General features: G+C 41.3%; 1 protein-coding gene across 1 annotated transcript in view; it reads right to left on the bottom strand.

Moving 5' to 3' along the window:
• rbfox3a (RNA binding fox-1 homolog 3a) overlaps window positions 1-20,052 on the bottom strand; it is a 626,830-nt gene that overhangs the window by 31,855 nt on the left and 574,923 nt on the right. Inside the window, exons 7-8 of the mRNA XM_034708818.1 lie at window positions 17,736-17,882; window positions 3,440-3,493 (exon numbers count right to left, since the gene is read on the bottom strand). Coding sequence (XP_034564709.1) covers window positions 3,440-3,493; window positions 17,736-17,882 — 201 coding nt within the window. The remainder of the gene's footprint in view (window positions 1-3,439; window positions 3,494-17,735; window positions 17,883-20,052) is intronic.

Raw genomic sequence — 20,052 nt, 5'->3', positions numbered from 1 at the left:
CTCTTCTCTTAGCTCTCCTCTGTGGCCCCTCTCTCTCATCTCTCCTGCGTGGCCCCTCTCTCTCTCAGGTCTCCTGCGTGGCCCCTCTCTCCTCTCTCCCGGCCTGCTGTGCCCTCGTTGAGTTATGGCGTAGAGGCAGGGAGTGCACTTCATTTGATATGCCTGGCAGACCCGCCTTCTGGACGAGCAGCCAGTCCCTTCAGCTTATGTATCCTGTGCAAGTCGTCGCCCTGTAATTGGTTTGCCAGATAATATGTGCGAACAGCAGCCTGCACCGTGATCTTGTATGCATATACAGGATTCACTGCCTTCCGCTGGGCATAAATAACACATAGAGCTGCCCTTGAGAGGGAGCAGATAAAAAATACATTTAAAGTGCGAAGAGGGAGCGAAATTAATACTTCTGACATCTTGTAGCCATGTATAGGTGCGTCCACTGCTCCTCCTCCTAATGCAGATAGTCTGCTTTCTTCCCTTTATCCTGTGTAAATAATTGGTGTTGTTGGGGACGGGACATGACCGGACCAGCACTGAATGTAAACAAGACCTGTTCAAGGAAAGAGACCTGAGGGCAGGAAACAGAGGCTGGGTTTCCTTAAAGAGCAGACAGGAAGTTAAATGCTGTCTGGGTAACTATAAATCACTCTCTCTGGTAAATTTAATGATCTCACTTAATCACTCGATGGGAACCTTATGAACCTCGCCGCCTCATGATATACTTTCATCACTGACTTCAGCAGGTAAACAGCAGATAACCAATAAGTAAACACTGCATTACTTCCTGTTTCCTGCATGAACACACTCTACGTCTTAAATAGAAAACACACACAGCTCTGAGACTTCTGTCAGACAGAATGTCCTGCAGGTGTTGAGTTGATTTGATACAATGGTGTATTAGAGCCACGTTAAAGAAGGGATATAATTAGGTTTGAGTGAATACATTTATGAGAATACATGTTTTATTTTCAGACTAGCCTGTTTGTGTTTTTGAAGGAGATGATCAGAAGAAAAGCAAGCTTCCTGCACTGATATGAGGAATGTGGAGCATCTTGTGAAGTTAGACTTCATGAAGCTTTCACAGAGAAATGAAAACTCATTCTTTTAGCACATCAGGAGCACATTGTATATAAACACTGAGTCTGTTAATCAGAAGAGCTAATAAGCAGCCTGTTAGCGATTCTACAACCGCCGTATGAGTTTAACTCCTCATATCACCCAATATAAGAATCTCTCTCACACATGAATCAACCACAGCCTGTAACTGAAACAGCTTTCTCAAAAGTAACAACTTTCATTTTCTAAATTTACACATTTATTCTTGTGAATTTGCAACTTTCCCATTGTGAATTTACAACTCTAATCTTATACATTTTTCATCTGTTACCTTGATAGTTATCGACTTTAATCTTGCATTTTTGCCGCTTTAACTTTTTTCTTGGACATTAAAAACTTTAATCTTCTTAGTTTAAAAAAGTATTCTTGTGCATTTACATTTTTATTCTCATAAATGTATGACTCTTTTCTCTTGCAATTTATTTTGGTAAAATTACGTTATTCTCATAATGTTGAGGTTTATTTTCAGGAACATTCATTTTGTCTTCTTTAACACTAGAAACGCCAAGGAGGTCATTTTGACTGTTTTCCCATTCATATGTCATGTAACTTTGTTAAATTAAAGACAGTCCTGATGAATCCTGACTTTTCCTAAAGTTGTGTGTTTACATATTTAAAATGTACTTTATACAAATTGCACAAAATGCAACAATTACATGATTATTTTTAACTACTTCGGCCACAGGCTGTCATAATGATGCTGAAATTATATTGATACATTTTCACGCTGGGCATCTGCCACTTGGTTGTTTGGCAAATATCATTGTAGTGTGCTAAGCAATTTGAAAAGTTTTGGATTGAAACTGAGAAAAATAGACAACTGTACTTTCTCAATTATAGCAAAGAGAAGCTCAAAGAGGGAGATGACTGCTGAGGAAGCCTGACAGCTGTTTCAAGAATTGGACAGCTCAGACCGGCAATCTATCTGAATAAGAAGCGAATAAAAGTGACTCGCCAAGAAAGTTTCATATAAATCTGTGTAATTTCCTAAATACATAGTTTATCCTTAAACAATGACCACATCATTCTCTATATCTCTCTCTTTCCAACCCAAACTTGGTCTCAGCAGATGGCTGTCTAACATGAGTCTGGTCCTGCTCGAGGTTTCTGTCTGTTAAAAAGAAAGTTATTCCTCACCGCTGTAACAAGCTAAACACTGTGAGGTGCAGTGCTCATGGTGCATTAAGATGAGATCAGACTGAGTCTTATCCTGTCTTGATGTTGGGTCTTTGTTAATAATAGAACATAGAGTACGGTCTAGACCTGCTCTGTTTGTAAAGAGTCTTCAGATAGCGTTTGTTGTGATTTGGCGCTATACAAATAAAGATTGATTGATTGATCTGGCGCCAAAGCACAACAAATTCACACCTTTTGTGCAACATTAACATGCGAACTGTTGTTGTGATTCACAAATCCCTGAAACCATAATGATTTTAAAGAAGCATTATTTTGAAAGTTGCACATTTTTGTTACAATTGATTGAAAGCAAAACTTCCAAACCCGAACCCCACACCTGAAGGAAGCTTAGATTTGCCTGTCTGAATCAATGTGCCACTAACCCAGCTCCACTTATGAAGAGCTGTGAGTGAGAACATGATGGAAAGTGATGTATCAATATTTTTACACGGAAAATGTAGCCTGAAACGAAGATTAGAGGAGAAAGATTCACTGTTGTTACATCAGACCATATCGAGCCCAACAAAATGTGCTTTGTGAGCGTTAAGTCTCCTAAAAACTGTGATGCATTACTGAACCTGCATGCTGAAGAGTGCTTTAAGGTATGCCTTTGTTTTTCTTGAAACTTGAATATAAAAGAAAGTGTTTATTTAGACAGGAAAAGTGTTACGTTACAGAACATGATGTCAAAAATCTAAATGTTTTAGAGCTTATTTTCAAAGAGGCGGATTTTTGTCAGAGAACTGCGCTCCTCGTAGCTCCTCCCATATTTCTGACCTTGTTGGTTTATATGAAAACTTATGGTTTAATTTGAACTGAGCCCCATCTTATAAGACTTTTGTTATCCTGGATACCAGCTGGGTGGAGTATTTTCACATCCTGTTCATCCTTCAGGTCAGAAAGCTGAGGAACTGTGAATCTGACTGTCAGAGTTATTATAACTGAGATGATTTATTGTTTGTCACAATGCATGGCAGCCTGGTAGGGTGTATAAGCTGCCTGCAGGCATGTGTCACTGATATGTCCGTAATAACCATTACATAGAGGCAGAGAGAGCCGTGGAGATGGTGAGAGCAGACATCTAGTCTGCAGGAGAATCACATGTTCACATGAGGGACTGTTCATGAATGTGAGGTGACGGTAAACTTACCTTGGAGCCTCGCTCGTTAAAAATAATCTCCACGTCTAAAATCTTGCCAAATTGCTGTGGAGGACAGAGAAGGAGAGAGAGGGCAGGGGGGGAGAGAATGGGAGGAACATGAAAGAAATCATTAGAAAACATGGTGACACGTCCCTAAAGTAGAGAAACACAAACAGAACAAACCCAACCTGAAAACAGCGCTCCCCTCCGCCTCACTGGTAAAAAAGGTCAAGCAGTCAATGCTCCAAATTAACAGACTCCTCTTCACCCGACAATGAGATTAATAAAATATCCATTTACTCCTAATGCTGTTTAATGCTGTGTTTGCTCTGTTGTGGTAATAAAGAAGTGCGTGTGTGTGTGTGTGTGTGTGTGTGTGTGTGTGTGTGTGTGTGTGTGTGTGTGTGTGTGTGTGTGTGTGTGTGTGTGTGTGTGTTTGTGGGGGATAGGGCTGTGCAGTGTTAATGAACATTACAGCGGTGCATACGGACGCTATATCAGCGTAACGCCTCAGCACGCACCACTGATCTTAATGATGCCCATCATCTCGCTTTTCCTCCTCCAGAAAAAAAGAGCTGGAGTATTTTTAGAGGAGGCAGAGGCCTAGAACAGGGAACGACTTGTACGCTATATATATGTGAGTAAGTGAGTGAGTGTGTGTGTGTGTATGTGTATGTGTGTGTGTGTGTGTGTGTTTGTAGTGGTAGGGGGTTAATGATAATACATTTGTTTATTCGCTCAGGATGAAGACCATCATAGTAATTACCTGCCAACACCCTCTCTCAATAGTCTAAGCATGCATATTTGGGTCCTATAGGTTCTCTGTGATCTGGCTCTTAATGGTCCTGATTGGCTCCATGCGTCATTTTAATTGGCTAATTACTGGATATTACTGTAGAGTGAGACCACGCATTGATGTAGGTCCCTTTGTTTAGTGCCTTATCATGGGGTTAATGTATAGTAGAGACATGGGAATAAAAGCAAATAGGATTATACCTATAATGTCAGGCTGATTTATCACAGAGCACCTGTCAGCACTGTCTTCAGCCTGACTCTACGGCCTTTATTCTCTAATGACTTATATTTCTCTGATGTTTCAGCTGGTTTTTAGGTTTTGGTAAAAAGAAAAAGAAAGTTAACATAATTTCCCAACTTATACTGCCACAGAATCGTTTATTTTAAGAAGCCCTGACAGGGAAAATACCCTTTATTTACCTTTATTGTCAATCTCACCTTTTGTTTCATGTCTTGTTTTACTTCCTGTTCCCCATGTTTCTCATGTTATGTTGTAATTCTTCCCTCTGATCTTCCTGTACTTTTCTTGTTTCTTGCTATATTCTGTAGTGTTTTAACTTTCCCTTATATTTGAAGTTGCTTATTGCTCAGCTTCCTGAGAGGGGCGTGACCAGACAGCTCATTAACATTTAAAGCTACAGACACAGAAAACAACTTGTTCTGAGCAGGCCTGAAACAGAGGGGTTACAGGCGTGCTAAAATCTGAAATCAAAGTGATTTTTTGAAAAATTTGGGGACATCTTAGGCCAATATAACTTGATAAAAAGGAATATAATATGGGACCCTTAAGACTTGATGCTGATTGGTTAAACCGTAAACGTGTGATATCAATTCATCTCACAGAAAGGAGTCCTGTGCCTTTCTTAAGGTTTGGATTTCTCTTCTTCCTATTTAAAAGACAGATCAATATCTAACATCCAGGTCAATCATACTTGATTTAAAGATACATTGAAGGTAAATGGTGAAATATAATAATACATAAATATATAACATATATTTTTCAGACTTACAATCTGCATTAACTCTGCCCTCCTCTACTCACTAACATTTGAACTCAGCTTCAGTTTTACCTTAAAATAAAGAAGTCTGCATGACGTGTCAGTTTATATCCACACTATCTGTATTTCCACATCTCAGTTTGAGCTCAGCGTCACTCATTGATAGCGATGAGGGAACAAAATGAGCAGATTTGACACCAACACAAATGTCAACACAACAACTTCCCTCTGACAAAGTGTGTGTATTTATTAGTCCTGATGATGTGCAGCACTTTGGAGGTAATAACATCCCTCTGTTCTAATCTGATGGGCTGATGTAAGTCCATTTAAATACATCAGTCTATTGATACCTGCTTCATTCTGCATCATCACCATTATTATAAATAATGCAGGAACATAATTACACCTCCTTTCAAAACCTTTTAGTGTTCATTCAACTCGTGTTTGAATACAAGAGTTTAAAGATGCACTCCTCTTCATCAGTCTGAGGTCAGACTGCGTGATGAAGGACTTCTATTCCTCACTAATGAAGACTGCACCGATTCAACTTCTAAGGCCACGAGGGAATTAGGACTAACACACACAGAAGTATACACACAAAACGTACACACGCAGAAACATACTCAAAAAGAAATATATACACACAGAAACATACACACAAAAATACAAACACAGAAACATACACAGAAACATACAGAAACAAACACACAGAGAAACATACACACATAAATATACACACAAAAACATACACACAGAAAATCATGCACAAACACACACACACACACTCAAATTAAGTGGTGGAGAAGGATTGTTTAGAATAGAATAGAATAGAATAGAATAGAATAGAATAGAATAGAATGTAATGTGCAACAACTGCTACTACTTCATAAATAACATGGTAAGTGATGATTGAAATAAATAATGATAAAAAACTTTTAATGTCCAGAAGTCGTGCTGCTGGGTAACCTATTATATTCTGAATCACTGTCCAAGCTGCTGTTTTCGACTATTGAGACTCTTATTGACGATGTTGACTCTGATTTCTTCTGAATCAATGAACATCGATGTAAAACAACGACTTCAGCTTCAGTATGAATAAACATGCCTGCGTAAACCCTGGATCAGTGGAAGCTGCGCTGTTTAAGAGCAGCTGGACGAACTCATGGCGATGTGAAGCAGCACTAACCTTGCCAGGCAGCATGATAATGCTCAGCCTTGCGCTCCCCATAACTAGACCTTGAATCAAGTACTTTATTTCAATAAATAAATAAACATGGAGCAGGCAGCAGAGCAACGGCAAGGTCACCGTGCCAGCACCAGCCCTGAAGGAGAAGTCCACCAGAAAAACACACGTACCATCACATGCATGACTTGCATGTACAGCACATGCATGTTACACCTTTATTTAGATTTACTTCATCTATCTGAAGATACTGACACACTCTGACCAGAGTCAAACAAACTGCTCAGGAAAGTTTGTGTTTCCTTTACAAGAGAATGTTTTAATGAGTGTTCTGATTTTCATTAGAGTATATGATTTAATGGATTGTTTGTGTGTGTGTTTGAGTGTTAAGAGTAAAAACAGCACCAGCAGAGCCCTCTGCCCTCAGCCTGTCCATGGTGGTTTAAGCACGAGACTCATTCTCATCTCATCTCATCTCATCTCTCATCTGTGAGCTGTTCAGTCAAACTACCTTCAATTGTTCTGCTTCTCTCAGTGGATGGCTGCATTTACACAGCCTCTCTCACTGTGTGTGTGTGTGTGTGTGTGTGTGTGTGTGTGTGTGTGTGTGTGTGTGTGTGTGTGTGTGTGTGTGTGTTTGTGTGTGTTTGTGTGTGTTGTGGAGTCACAACAGATTGGTGAATCATTGAAAGGAGCAGAGGATGTGTGTAAAGTGTAGAACATCTTGATTAGAGGCACAGTGTTTGTACATTCATCACATTGATGATCTCTGTGTCTGTGAGTGAGGGAGAGTGTTGTTATGAGTTAACAAAGCTGACACGATAAATACATGCCGTATGACGGAGCAAAGCCAAACATGTCACCATCCCTCTGTAATAGCAGAATGGTGACATTAACAGGATGGTAAAACATCCATTAAAGCTTCAATCTAATCTCTCTCTTCTTTTATATGTAGAGATTGGAGTTATCATCAGATGCAGTGCATCCACATCACTACATTCATATTTCAGAATGAGACACTTTCACATCTTACATTACAACCCCTAAAACAAAGACTTCAGGAAACCCTGCTGACCCCACTTCAGTTTAAAATCACTCAGGTTGCTTTTTTTGTATGTTGGAGGAGAACAGAGAGTTTAGAGAACTTGATACAGAACCCTACATTAGAGTAAGTCTGTTACTACTGCAGATCTTTGAATGTTGAATTGTTTCTTTATGTTATATGTAAACACACACACACACACACACACACACACACACACACACACACACACACACACACACACACACACACACACACACACACACACACACACACACACACACTACACATTAGTTGTGATGCGATTAAGTCTGACATTCTTTTTTTTAATTGAATGCTTTTTGTCCCTTCCTGCTTGCTGTAGTTCAACCTCTGCTGTGTCTTCCTGCTTCCTGCTGCTGCTGTAATGGAAAAGAACGACACTGCTGTGCTTCTACTTGTGTTATCTATTTCATTTTCAATATCTATTACTTTTAACTAATATTTGTTTTTATTGATTGTGTTTTTAAGCTTGTTCAGCACTTTAGTCAACTGCAGTTGTTTTACAAAGAGCTATAGAAATACATTTTGACTTGACTCTTGAACGCTGCATCTCCCTTTAACAAACTCCCAGACAGCTCAGCTGACGAGTCAAACGTAACATGCACTTTGTGTCAAACTGCAATACAAAATCCAGTATGTGGTACTCTGAGTTTGAACTACTACCTGCGAGTTAAGCATAGAGGTGCAGCTTGTCAGACTGGTGTCAGTGGTTGACCACATCACAAAAACCAGCAGAGCAGTAATTTGGAGAGTGAATCCCCACAGACCTGTTGGTGAATTAAATCCAACTAACTAATTCAGTGATTGACTGCAAGTAAAATAATTCGACAGATCTAATAAGGCTCTACTTAGGCTCAGTCTAAACTCAGGTTTGATTTTTATAATATTAACAACTGATCTCATCCACAGGATTTAACACATTCATTTTCAAAATGAGCTTTACTAACACGTGAATGTAAATCCAGTTGGTTTAATGTGTTAAAGTGGTTAAAATATTACAAATGGGCACTGTCAGCTTCTGTTGTATCATTTTTAATATTTGTATTTTTGTCACTCTAAAAAAGGATAATGGTTTTCATTTATTCTGACTAATAATAACTTAAATTACACTGTTTCAAACAAGTTTGTATTTTCACCTCAGATGATGCAAGTCTTATTAAGCAGATTTCTATGTAATAGATTTTAAATGTGCAGTTCTAACTACTGCGTAAGTTTGGGTGGTGATAACTATCCTTGTGTTAGAATAAAACAGTTCTTGTTGTTTCTCTCTCCTCTCCTCTATTTGTCTCTATTCCAGCGTTGAGTCTGTGTTTTCAGTTGTCTCCATTAGTCCACATTAGAGCTGTCTTCCTGTTTTCCAGAGAAGACAGAGGAGTGAAGAGAATCTCCCTCAGCGAGCTGCAGATGTGTTTTGGGACCTTCACTTTTCCCCTCTCTGGGAAATCTGGCCGGTCTTGAAAAGCTTGCAGAGTCATACAGGAGTTTCATTTTCCTGCCAATGATGTAACACTACTCCGCTGATCTACAGGTGCTGGTGAGGTGCCAGAATGTGCTGCAGTGCACCAACGAAGGCAGAGATTAAGGAAAGAGCTTGGCTTTTAAGATTTAGGTTAGTACAACATGTCAATGTCAACTTGATTTTAGTCCTTGGGAATGAACACTCTGAAATGTGTAAAAATGACACTTAACGTTAAAAAACCTTACGAGGCAATCATACTGTTTTAAAGCAGAGTTCCTGTTTTTAGCTAAATGACAGTACAAACAACCTCAACCTCAAACAACTGTCATTAAAAATTCATCTAAATCCAATAATTTGAAGGATAAGATCATTTTTATTTTTGTTTAGATTAGAGCTTTTTTTTTAATAAGCCGGTCTTATACAACACATCAAAACCACCAGACCCCGAAGAATGAAACAATGCTTCAGTTCATTCATTCATTTGTTACGTGTGCCCTTCCAGCCTCTTTATCCAAGTGGCAAACTCCGGCCGTGAGAATTGAAGCCAATGTGGAAGTGTTAAAAACGGCAGTTCCTCAAGTGTCTGCTTGAGGCTTCTCTATTAGCACACACTGTACTGGGGGTGATTTTTTTCATAATGCAGCAGTTTCAAAGATATTAAGATTACAAGCTTTCCGTTATGAGAGGCACAGCTGACTTGATTGACAGAGGGGAACACTGTAGCTGTTGGCGAGGAGGCTCAAAGCCCGCCTCTTTACGTCACACTAGCTCAACAGCAGTTAAGTTGACTTCAGCATTTCCAATTTGGCTCCCTCCAACGATTGGCCTTAAAACAGTGCTTCAGAAACAGATGGGTGACATCAAGGATACTACATCCATTATTTATACAGACTATGCCTTTATCTCATCAGACTCAACCAACATCTCCACCAGCAGCAGGCTAACCACCTCCCTGCAGAGTTGAAGAGCCAAAAAGCCTCTGACGATAACTCAATATTACATCATCTTTGTAAAATAGATCTGGTCTTTAATTTGTTAACTTGTCTCTGATTGAAACAACATAAAGACCAACCACAGCCTAAAATTATGAGTTTTCTTTTCTAAAGTTACAACTTAATATCACGTCTCTATTCCTGTAAATTGATGCCTTTAATCACGAAATCTCCATGTTTTTATTTCTATTATTTTCTATAAGGTGGACCAAATTCTCTGCAGCCAACAAATGAATCAATCCTCAAGCTTTTGGACCCACGAGTCATTTAGATCCCAAAGTTTAAAACAATAAAGTAGGTGTGAGGTTTTGATGAACTTTTGAAGAGTACGTTCCTCGTCCTGTTGACGCTGTAAAACGTCCCCTACAGAGAGGTGAAGTGTCTCTGGAAGCAGCAGCTAATGTTCTCCAAACACAACTTGTAAGCTTTCAAACCGGGGGGGAAGGTGTTTACAGCGCTTAACTGTGATGATTGTTTACATATTTGATGAAACTCCTGTGGTCACGAGAAATGACCAGGCTCACCTGGAGCGCCTCACCTTAATGACAAACAGAACAATAACCCTTAACACCGTCCCCTCTTCTTCTAAACACTCTAATTGTCTTCATCAACACAAACACTGCAGCACCTCTTGAGGGACTCAACAATGGTGGAGCGCGGGCTTTCTAACTACCCACTCAGTGCAGAATGGCTCCATCGCTACACGAATATGTTGATGTAAATTAGCAGATTTTTAGAGTATAATTACACCTTGTCTCCTCGGAGGCAGAGCCGGTTAGAGCGGGGCCTTATGGAATAATTGGGGAGGCAAATGAGAGTGTAGCCGTGAACTGGAGACATTAAAAAGAATTCCCTTGCTGGGAACGCTGGGCTACCTGGAATGCTGGAAGCCTCCAGAACAGGTGATTAGGCAGGAGTAGGTGTCATTAAAACTCCATTAGCACAAAACCCAACCCCTGGTGCTCTCAGAAAACACACTCTCACACACACCCTACTGTAAGCGTTAGTGTGTGTTTGGTGTGTGTGAATCTAATGACTCATTTAGGACCCCTACCTCTGGGAATGTGACAGTAAGGACCCTCTTGCGGCTGGCTCACTAAGTGCCTGCTTATTAATTAAACACAGCTGAAGCTCAGGGGATGGCAGCGGTCCTGCATATCAGCTTGTCAGGTTTCACTCGGTGTGGGGCTAAATGAAAAGGCTCCTCCTGCGAGTGCCGCCCAGCTGGATGCAGAGCCAGACATGTTTGTTCCGTGCATCAGGAGTAATTACAAGAAATATTATGAGAGGCCGTAGCAAAGCTGCAGACGCTGACATGTGGTCAGGCCAAGATTGCTTCCCTGCTGTTTGAGGGATGTAGGAATCCAAACATCCCCGGGTGTGAAGGTAAATGTGCAGCACATGTGGGGAGTTATTGGAGCTGCAGCCACACCTTAAGAATGAGAGAATTGAATCAGTGAAGTGGTGCTGTGAATGCCAATTATCATCATACCATTAAAAGCCTCTTTCCCGGCCTGCTAATTCCCTCAGAATGTGTTGTTCTAATTATGAATTAAACTCAAATAAGCTCGGGTAATGAACCAGCTTTTATTCCTTTCCGGGGCCGCACCTTTCCCTCCATGTGTGTCCAATCCAGTTTAAATCCTGCATCCTGAGCTGGACTTCCAGAGGTGTTTGAGGGAGCATTATTGTGTAATTCCCAGAAATAGACCTCAGCTTGTGGCTTCATCACCTTTGATTGAACTTGTTTATATGGCTTTGTTTAATGCTCTCGTATTGCTTTTCTATAACAGCTTTTGCTGAAATGACACAGAATTCCATTTGCTGTAATGCCCTGCCTATTGCCTTTGTTTGCATTGTGCGGCTCGTCTAGCAGAGCCGTAATGAGAGATTGAGCCAGTTGCTCACAAGTCCCATTTGAAGTGAATAGAGGAGAGCACCGCTGGAGCTCATTGTGGAGAGTCTGGACAGAACCTGGACTGCAATGGTCCTGACCACAACTATTAATCCTTAAAGCTGGACCATTAACAGGGGTGAGGGAGGAAAAGGTGTGTGTGTGTGTGTATACAGCACAGGCTGTGTGTGTGTATGTGAGAGAGAGAGAGAGAGAGAGAGCAACACATCTTTTACAGAAGCTGAACCACTCTGCAGAAGTGACAGAAAGGCAGTTCAGGAAATCAGGAGTGAAATGAACATGTGATTAAAACACAGATTGTTTCCACACTCTTCCAACCTATGGGTTATTTTCAGTGTAGTTGTAATTTCTAACTGTAATATACATATACGTAATGAAGCTCAGTGTAAGTTCAAGCAGGGAGTCTGTTTCATACTCATTAAGTAGTTTCTCCCTCTCTCCCTCTCAGTCTCTTCCTGCCCCTGTGATTAGCTGATTTGGGGTGTTTACTCTTTAAGTACATCAACCAGAATTTGCCTTGACCTCTATCAACCAATCATGCTGCTGCTGTGTCATTTTAAACACACACGTCGTCATTCAGTTCAATCCTTCCCTCCGTCATCACCACATGTGTCTGGACTCCATCACGGGGAATCCTATCCTATCCTTGGCCTCACTACCGCCAAGTGAACTGTGGAGACTTCATATTGGGGTCTAATAGCCAAAGACGTTTATATTTCTGAAATAGTTAAATAAATACTTGTTCCCTTGTTATCAAGTTTTTCCTGATTGAATGATTCATAAGAGGTCTGAGTTTGGTAACAAAAAGTTTGTGGGAATATTTGATAAACTGATCTGACTGAGGGAGTTTCTTTTTCCTTCATCTTTTTTATATTTGAAGAGATCTTCCTGAAGTGAACTTTTCACTGTTCCCACTGAGGTGAAGCACTCCCCTCCACCACTTACTTTAACTCTCCCTGTCCCATTAAAATTTACTAACCATAGACCTTTCTGGAGTCCCTGAGCTCCCTTGTCTCGTAGGTTCCTCTGAGCTGCCGTAGACGTCCTGCTGCTACGGACGTGCAAGACTCCAGCTGATATGGACGTGCTCGACTCCAGCGGCAACAGCTACTACTACTCGTCTCATCACTATCATTCCCCCCCCCCCCCCTCTCTCCCTCTTATTCTCCTGTATCCTTCTTTCCAACCCCAACTCTGTCTCAGCAGATGTGTGTCTAACGTGAGCCTGGTTCTGCTCAAGGTTTCTGCCTCAAGGAACTTTCTGTTCCTGGTCCTCTAAAGAAACAGATTTAAAGAAACAGGCACTCCCCTTTGATTTCATGTTGTATGTATTCTTTGTTATTAAACTGTGATTATCACTTTCCTTTGTATTTCACCTTTAACAGAGAAAACTTGGAGTAAAAAAAACACACACTTGTGATGGAAAAAGTTTCCCTGCTCTGGTTCTCTTGAGGACCGGTGATGTGGATCTTCAGTCTTTGTGATGGCTCTCTGAGCAGAGCTGGATGGCCTCTGAACGTCGCTAATTGTACTGAGAGCTACCAGATTGTCTGTCTGCTCTAATTCCCCTCTCCTTCTTCTCTTTCCTTCTGCTGCTTTTGTTTCTCTCAGTCTGTCCTCTGCTCCACCTGATGATGTCACCGGTTCATTGTGGTGCAGTGCTCAGAGCCTCAGAGACTTCACTAAGTGACTCCAGTCTTTTGGGAGAAAGTTGTTCCTCGCCTTTCCAAGAATACACACTTAAATACAAACACAAATACAAACACACACTCGCACACACACCCACAGCGAGCTGGTAACTGGAGCTGTCATCCTATGTACACCTAATGAGGATAAACTCACTTTTAACCCTGCTGTGGAATCCTATTAGTCGTGCCTCCACTGACGGGCCCCTCCATCCCGTCCTCTTCTCCCAAAATGAGAGCTCTAAGGCTGGGGAAGAGGAGTGGGCCACTCCCCGCCTCCTGGAACAAAGTATTTGCAGGAGCAGATGTTCACCTCCATGGAGGAACAGAGAGGAGGGGAGAGGAATTGGGAGATGAGAGTCTCCAGCCTCCAATTATATTTAATGTTAACACTTGGTTTGTGACAGTGATCAGTACAGTGTCACTTCTCTATTCGTAAATAAACAGCTTCACACACACACGCACACACACACACATTTATACAGACCCTTCCTAACTTAAAACTAGTGAAGAACAAAAGCCTGAACAATGGCGTAGTGCTTCACAATGTGTTGCTTCATTTCAGAACCAGGTGACACAATATGAAGACGTGACCCTCGACACGGGATAATGATCAGGGCTGATAGATGCACATTGCACTCTCTAGGACTAGAATCAATTCCTGCATAAAACTCATAATTTATTCATCTTTTATCACCCGTCTGTGTTATATACTCAATTCTGATTGGTCCAAACCCAGGGACAACCAGATCACACACCTCATATCAAATCACTGAAGGTGCATTTTTAAAGTTTATGATTTCACCTCTTCCTGTGGACAATGTGGGAGAAACATTAGTTTCTGATAGCATCTGTAAACAGCAAGAGGATATCTTTAATAGAACTCAATGTTTTTGGAGAGCACAAACTTCAGCATCAGCAGCAGAGAAAGAAGCTTCTTGTTAGTTCATGCAGGACACGGAAGTCATACGTCTCAGCTGCTGTCAGCTGTCAGGCTGCAGTTTAAATCATTGTTTCCTGTCCACACAACCAATCACAGCTCATTCTATCCGTAAGGCGGTCTATTTAAACCCTTCTCACTCTTGCTTATCCCTGCAACACCTTTGCTGCCCACACTCTGTTACTGTTGGTTAAACTTTGCCTCCTCCTGTTTAGTCTTAATGTCTGTTTTACCTTTGTGGGGATTTTGCAATGCACTCCCTGGAAAGCTGAAGCAGGCTGCTTGACTAACCCAGAGAAAGTAGAGCGCCAAGCATAACTGTATTTCCATTTGGCAATAAATGTTTAAATCTATGACAAGAGTGTTCCTGACTGGAAAAGAAGAAGAGGGGAGGACCGTATACAGGTGTTTACTGCATCTGAGAGCACCAATGGTAAAGACTTTACCATGAATGAAAAGTTCAATTCAATGGGATTTATAACAGTGCAACAGGATAATGGTAAGACTTAAAAATGAACTTGGTCTAACATTAATTTGACCCAGTATAAAGTCGATAAGAACACCTTTGCCGTGGTCCCAAGTTCTTACAACCGTAAAATCATTAAATCATTAAAAACAACTTTTATTCAATACTTCATTACTTAGTGTAAACTTTACACTTTACCACATCATACATCAAGGTTTTAAAAGTGTAACCAGGTGTTGCATTCTTTCATTGCTGCTAACTCAACAGTCCAGGAGCATTCACCTGCAAAACTTGCCAAGAGAGAGGTGACTGCATCATCATATTTGAAGGCACAGGGCCACCATGCTGTCATATTGGTCAAGTTAGGAGTAAGAAACCTTTAGCACACACAGACACACACATACACACTCACACTCACACTCACACTCACACACACACACACACACACACACACACACACATAAAGAGAGACGCACAAACACTCTTTGTTTTTGATGTCTGTCTTCCAGTTTGGGAATAGTCTGTTGGCGATTTCTCCAGCAGTATGGTACCAACTGTCCCCTCTTTATTCCCTACCTCTCTGATAATCCCACACACACCCACACACACACGCACACACATGCACACCTACTTTTCATCCTGAGTCACAGAGACGATCCACTGAGAGCACAGCTTCTGCGTTCATATGGGATCCTAACTTTCAGAGGAGCTTCATCCATTATTCAAAGGATTTTAAACTTTTCACTTGATCATGTCAGCATGGTGATGGTGCCACAGGACGGGGAATCACTCAACTAAACCCTTGGGCTTTGTTTTTTGAGTAACAGGCCAGGTTTGCTGGCTTTTATCCAACAGAAACATGCTCTCTCCTGGTGGCATATCGTGTTACATTCAATGTATACCGGACACTTTGTCATATCCAACCTCCATCTCCGGACCTACAGCTGGTGAGCTGTCTGTGTGAATGTATGTCCTCGTGACTTAACATCCTGTTAGACTCTTTCCTTAACTTGTCCACTCCAGTTTGTGTCTCCTGTGATAAACTCTTGTGAATGGATGTAAATGTATGCTTTTATTTGTCAAGAGCAACAGTGGAGAGGGGGGCATATAAGGCTGAAGATATACTTGCTGTTAGGTATGTGTACGAGAAAGCATGATGGCTGCCACAGGTCCCCAACGTTGGTTGCAGGGACAATGTAGAGGCAGAGTGAATGTGACAGAGTATCTTGCATTGGCAGCACGAGAAACACAGACTTGCCATCGTCCTGTGTGACTTCAGTGGCCTTACCTATCCCCTACATTGCTGTCACTGTCAGCATAATCATAACAGTGTCGCCATGTCTGTTGTTTACATCCTACACATCCAGTAGTTTATTACAGCCGGAGCTTTATGAATTGACTTCTGGAGGTATTCCCCAATCACATGCATCATGCTGAGCCGAGTACATTTACAATGAAACTCATGACATGGCCACACAGAAAGTACGTCTCAGCCCTACAGGGTATTAACTGCAACTTGTGCACATTACTGAGACCAGCACTGTCAACGTTTTTAGGGACAGGCATGGTTAAAGGATCTAAGCTGGAAGTTTTGAGATTTGGTGCAACTGGTGCACCAAAAAGATCTTTACAACACCTGATGTATACATGATTGTGCGTGCTGTAACGTCTTTTTTATTACTTATTATGGATAACATGGACTGTTTTTACAGTAGACTGTCCCATTGTAAAAAAAAAAAGAAATAAAATTAAAGCCAAAATATCACCGTGATGGGTGCTGCCCATAGACTGTATAGTAAATGGACAAAGTATCTGTGACGTCACCCATATGTTCCTGAAGCACTGTTTTGAAGCCAATCGTTGGCGGGTGCCATATTGGAAATGCTGAACACAACCTAACTTCTGTCCAGCTAGTGTGAGGTAAAGAGGCGGGCTTTGAGCCTCCTAGCCAACAGCTGCAGTGTTCTCCCCTGTCAGTCAAGTCAGTTAAATGGGCAAAACTTGTAACCTTAATGTCTTCTCAACTGATAGGTTGTAAAAAAAATTCACCCTCGTACAGTGTGTACCGAACATTAGCTATTCAGACTGAAGCCGTTTTTTTAACCAGGCTGTAAACATGTTTATTTCTGCATTAAAGATCATCTTCTTTGAATTGGTGTGTATGCAGTTTCCACTGTTTCTGCAGCCAGCTCGATGAACTGCAGTTTATAACACTTCTGCATGGGCTTCATATTTTGAGACCAAAGGTTGCTACTTGGTGCTGATGTACTGCACCACTGCTGTGTTGGTTTGAAGCAAACTACTGTCGTTGTGAAGCTCAATGACTTAAGGGATTTTAAAAATAAAGGACATGTCAAAAATGCATTTAGGGCATATCCAAACTCATGGCTCACAGTAAGTTTCAAGGCATTCTGAAGGTCTGCTCTTAGTCACAGCATGAACGGAGCAAATCAGTTTCATCATCGCCTGCTTGCTGAGTCTACCTACAACTTACACAATGTTAGTGTTGGGCTTTGAGATAAAAAGTTTGTATTTGAGTGTGTGATGGGGCTCACTGTACTTTACTTGTTCTAACATTGTATCTTTTAAAAATCTCGATTTTGGCAGCATCGACTGCTCCGTTCTTCTTCAGAGCAGCAGACAGAAGTATTGAAGAGTGCTGTAGGGTGAATGACCTGAATATACTTTATGTGATTGCCCTGCAGTGTGTGTCAGACTATAAGACAGTTGTGCATTCCTGTGTGTGTTAGTGTGTGTTTGTGTGTGTGTTGTAAGGTTGTCATCTCACCCCAAACATTTGCCGGAGGTCAGGGTCTCGGAAGCGGAAAGGGATGTTGGAGACGTGTAACCTCTTGGGCTGCTGCTTCTCCGACGAATCGCTGGGCTGCAGGTGGAGCTGCTGGGAGCCCTCCGTCTGTGCAACCTCCTCTGCCTGCTGCAGGGAAACACACATGGTGCAACAGATAAGCTCCTATTGTAGTGAGAAAAATATCCTGTGAGGAAAATATCTGGATGAGAGGCATGGTGCTGGAGTGACATGAATAAAACAGATCCTTTACAACAGATGAGGACTGACAGAACACTGAGGTGAAATATTCATAAAGTTGAGAGGTGTGTGAAAGTGAGAGGGGAGGGGAGGGGGGCATCAAAGAGAGCTGTTTCAAACTCCACTCTATACCATCCTGTGTAGCTCTAAACGTTCAGGTCATGGTCTGTCTTTTATAAAGGTGATATCCCCAAACTCTGCTCACATGACCCTGATGTGAGCACATTAAGGAAACTGTCTGAAAGGAAAACATTCAACAAACTGACACAGACAGAGGCCCTGAAGAGGAAAAGAGTGGTCTTCAACAGGACTATGTTGAGCAGGTAGCTGATGTTTACAACTCGGTGAAAATATTGGGTAACATTGCAGGAAGAAGAAGAAGAAGAAGAAGAAGAAGCTAAATGTGTGGTTAGAGCACAGACTGTTGAAAACATGGATGTGATCTCAGTGACGGCACCCACTGATTTCTGAAGAGGCGTTTTGAAGCCAAGTGATGGCAGTCACCATAGTGGAAATCTTCACCCTCACTTTTGGTAATGGACACAGACACAGAGGTGGAGCTGAGGTAGCTTTCAGCCTTCTCAGACAACAGATACAGCAGTCATTCAACTTACCCAGCCCCTGATTGTGAACATTTGTGTCTGACTCTTAGCCTTTATACTATCTTTACGGATGGGTTATAAAAAATCTGATCAGAACCAGAAATACTTTATTTATCCCTGGGAGGGAAATTCGGTCGTTACAGAGCTCTTATAAACAGTATGTAAGAAAGTCAAAATATTAATAGAAGAAGGAATAAAATAAGATATAAATATGAATAAAATACAATAAAATAAAATAAAGTATATACAGAACTGCAGGATAGTCAGAATTACCTATGCACAAAAGTGCTGGGAATTAAGGTATATACAAGGATGTGTGTAAAGTGTGTACAAATAAAAAATGAGCAACACAGACCAAAACCTTTTTTTAATATCACTCTGTGAACATAATCAATCCTGCCATAGAGTGCTTTTTTGAGCAGGCTTCAAGTGGACACTTAAGGAACTGCAGTTTTTGGCACATCACACAGCACATCGTCTTAATTTTTCACCCTTAAAGAAAGCTTGAAGCTGAGCTGGCTTTTTCCTTCACATTTAATTAAACAAACCAGACTCAATGGGATCAGTACCAGTAAACTATCACTCTCCTCATGAGGATGAGAGCACCTGCTGGGAGTACGTCTGGGTCTAACGTCCGACTTAAAGTTCTGCCCTGTGAACCAGCTAAGACTTCATCCCTGTTTGTGACTTTCACTACTCTAGGACAGAGCAGGCATACAGCAATAACAGCAGCAACAGCAACTTTATTTATAAAGCACATTTAATTCCAGGTGAGCTCAATGTGCTTTAAGCTGAGGATTAAAAAGTCCTCAATGTGAAAAAAGTAAGTTTAAAAAGTGTGACTGTTCAGCCTGTTTAAGATGATTACAATGGAAACAGTCCCAGAACCTCAGAGACAACAGGATGGCTGCTTGTCTTGTTTACAGGATGATCAATGGACGGTGCTGATCTTAAGGTTTCCTTTGGCAAGAACGCCCTGTTGTAATTAGTTAAAGAGCTCTCCCCTCAGACAGAAACACGTCTGTCTGGTCTGCCCTGCAGGTGCTGATAACTCTCAGGTTCTATGCAGACGACTGTCAGCTCTGAGCTGTCAGACGTCTAGTCTTGAGGGTCAGTGGATTTTATTTAAATCAGTCAGTGACAGCGATTCCATAAAAAGACAGGTTTTTGGATTTTCAGTTTGTGTTAAGAGTCACAGTGAGAACATTTTTATGCCCTGCCTACAACTTTTATGTGTTCCTGTATTTCTCTACCCGTATTTTTTGTTTTGGTTTGTTTGTTTCCATTCCCTCTGTAGACGTTTTGATGGAAGAGGACGGTAGACAGAAGTCTGATACTTGGCAACTCTCACCGTTTCTCAAATGTGCAGAGGAAATAACCAGGGGCAGCTACGACTATTCTCAGTCAGGTGTGCTCAGTGTAAGTTTAAAGGGAAAAATCAGCTGATCTTGTGGACT

Source organism: Notolabrus celidotus, chromosome 18 (genome assembly GCF_009762535.1).
Source record: "Notolabrus celidotus isolate fNotCel1 chromosome 18, fNotCel1.pri, whole genome shotgun sequence".
In the NCBI taxonomy this organism is placed as follows: Eukaryota; Metazoa; Chordata; class Actinopteri; order Labriformes; family Labridae; genus Notolabrus; species Notolabrus celidotus.
The sequence above is the reverse complement of the archived record's forward strand: the minus strand, read 5'-3'. Positions and strand labels throughout refer to the sequence as shown.